The 2,714-nt window shown below is 36.6% G+C and overlaps 1 protein-coding gene across 1 annotated transcript; it reads left to right on the top strand.

The window, feature by feature from the left end:
- Positions 1–1,028: 1,028 nt before the first annotated feature.
- Positions 1,029–2,210, top strand: LOC110032902 (probable protein S-acyltransferase 7; the record flags this gene model as incomplete). The annotated part of the gene is given in 4 exon segments (XM_020736683.1): positions 1,029–1,289; positions 1,383–1,553; positions 1,632–1,892; positions 1,977–2,210. Coding segments are annotated over 4 exon segments (909 nt in total), but the record flags the coding sequence as incomplete, so codon positions are not given.
- Between the last annotated feature and the right edge of the window lie 504 nt (positions 2,211–2,714).

The raw sequence follows: 2,714 nt of genomic DNA, 5'->3' as shown, positions 1-2,714 counted from the left end.
AGGAGTTGTCTTCGACATGTTGGATTTTACAAGCGTTTTATTAAAGATTTTTCAAAAATTACCAAACCTCTATGCCAACTTTTAGAAAAAGACAAGAAATTTGAATTTACTGAAAGCTGTTTAAATGTCTTTGAGTTATTAAAGAAAAAAATTAATCACAACTCCTAATATAATTTCACAAAACTGGGAGAAACCATTCAAATTGATGTGTGATGCTAGTGACTATGCTATTGGAGTTGTCCTTGGACAAAGGTATGAAAAGATTTTTAAAGTTATATACTACGCTAGTAAAACTTTTAATGATGCACAAATTTACTTTATTGTTACTGAAAAAGAGTTACTAGCCATTGTGTATGCTTTAGATAAATTCAGATCTTATTTAATTGGAGCTAAATGTGTGGTGCATACCGATCACTCTGCTATTAAATATTTGATGTAAAAGAAGGATGTCAAACCAAGGTTGATTAGATGGATACTTTTGATGCAAAAATTTGATCTTGTGGTTATTGATAGAAAAGGAACTGATAATCAAATTGCTGATCAATTGTCAAGATTAGAAAATCATGAATTATCTGACACTGACAATGAAATTACAGACAGTTTCCCTGAGTTGGGTAGGCCAAATCAGTTCGCCGCCAGAAGAGGAAGTGAAGGGATGTGCAAAAGCCAACCTAAGGGGATCCGCATGTAAGTAAGTAATAGGCAATGTTTGAGGACCGTGGGCCGTGGTCCGTGGGCCGTGGTCCGTGGGCCGTGGTCCGTGGGTTGTGGGTCGTGGGTCGTGGGTCGTGTATATAAATTTCCCATAAACAAAATATAAATTTAATCAAATGAAATTTCAAATATAAGTTTTACCAAATGAAATTTCACTAAAATTTACAATGACTACGTGTCACGAAAGGATTGAGTCGGACCATTCAATTAAGAAAAAGTGTGTCCAGAACTCACCTTTCAGTTTCCCAACCGTTCATATTTTAAATCCACTTCCCTAAAACCCTAATTACAGGATAAAAACCGCAGCAACTAACTTCCCGTAACCAACAAGTATGGCATCCTCTTCCAATGAAAGATCGAAATCGAAGAGCAACGCCGACGATCGCCATTCTTCTTCATCAACGACATTACAGCCACTGGATCGATCCCAGTCCCGCATTCCAGAACCAAATGAACCTCTGTGGAAAAAATTGTTCGGCCACGAAATTTCAATCCTAAACTGCTTTGGTTTCTTCTCCAGTGCGCACTCTCACAGTTCATCAGCAAGAGTTTATCAGATCTGGCCAGGAAGAAATGTAAGCCAAATACTCAAACTCTCATCGAAGTTATGAAAATCCAACAGAAGAAAAAAATTTTTCGAAGTTTTACATTTTCAGAAGTCGAAACAGGTGTTCTTCTTCAGGGGGAGACTAATCTGTGGCCCTGATCCCCGCGGCCTTCTTCTAACTTCAGTTTCAGTTATTCTTTCTGAATGGACTTTCTGCAACTATATTTGCAGCAGAACTTTGCTTGATCAGTTTGTCCTTATAGTCACTCTATCAGTTCTCTTAACAGCTGTGGTAAGTTTATAAATTAATTTCTGAGATGAATAATATTGTAAGTTAGCAACTTATGAACTTTTTGATTTTTTTTTAAAGGTTATTGTTAGTTTGATCATGGCAAGCACAAGGGACCCAGGAATTATTCCGAGGAATGAGAGCTCACCTTTGGAAGATATCGCTTCTAGTAGCAGAGTAAGAAGCAGAAGAATCACCATTGATGGCATTGAAGTAAGGATCAAGTACTGCAGGATCTGTAAGATATTTCGCCCACCTAGAAGCTTTCACTGCCAAGTTTGTGACAATTGTGTGGAGAAATTTGATCACCATTGTCCATGGCTGAGCCAGTGTGTTGGCTTGGTGAGATCAAAGATGAAATCTTTCTGTTTACTTCTTCTTTCTGTATGTTCTGATTGATGAGGGGAATTTGTTTTTGTTTTGCAGCGAAATAATCGGTATTATATGATGTTTATATTTATGGCTTTGGTGTTCTTCGTTTACATGTTGTCTTTCTCATGGTGGAAGATTGGGAAGAAGATGTCTGACAATGAATGGGGAGGTTTTAGAGCAGCGGCGGAGTTGCCTGAGACATTTGCTTTGGCTCTGTTTAGTTTTGGGGCCATTGGCTTTCTTGGAGGGCTTGCAATTTTTCATGTGTATCTTATAATCGTGAATCAGGTTTTTTTTCTCTTACCAACTCAGTCATTTAGTTTTAGCTTGATTTTGTGCTTAAATTCCTTTAAATTCATAGTTCATGAATAAAAGTTCGGTCATAGTTATGTTAAGAAAATTGTTAGAGTTTGTGGCCTAAATTTTTCTGAGCTTGGATTACACAGTTTGTGGTGCAATTTAAATTGTGAGAAAAATTTTTTTATGGGAATCTATGATGGTGGCAGAGGGATTGTATCAGCTCAATCTTGGAGACCAACATCAATCCCCAAAATAGTGTGGGACGGTGTTTGGTAGCACAAAATTATTAGGATTTATGGGCAATTTTTAACCTAAAACGTGAAATGAAAAGGTGAAATAAATCCGATAATTTGCTAAGACCAAATTTCTCTCCCTCCCTTAATTTCCGAACGTAAATCTGGATTTATTAAATCTAATTTTTAGGTAAATCTAGATTTACTAATCTGATTTTTAGTTGAATTTAATGGATTTACAAGGAAATTAAATCATGAC

This window comes from Phalaenopsis equestris, unplaced genomic scaffold (assembly GCF_001263595.1).
Source record: "Phalaenopsis equestris unplaced genomic scaffold, ASM126359v1 Scaffold001055, whole genome shotgun sequence".
Lineage (NCBI taxonomy): Eukaryota > Viridiplantae > Streptophyta > Magnoliopsida > Asparagales > Orchidaceae > Phalaenopsis > Phalaenopsis equestris.
The sequence above is the reverse complement of the archived record's forward strand: the minus strand, read 5'-3'. Positions and strand labels throughout refer to the sequence as shown.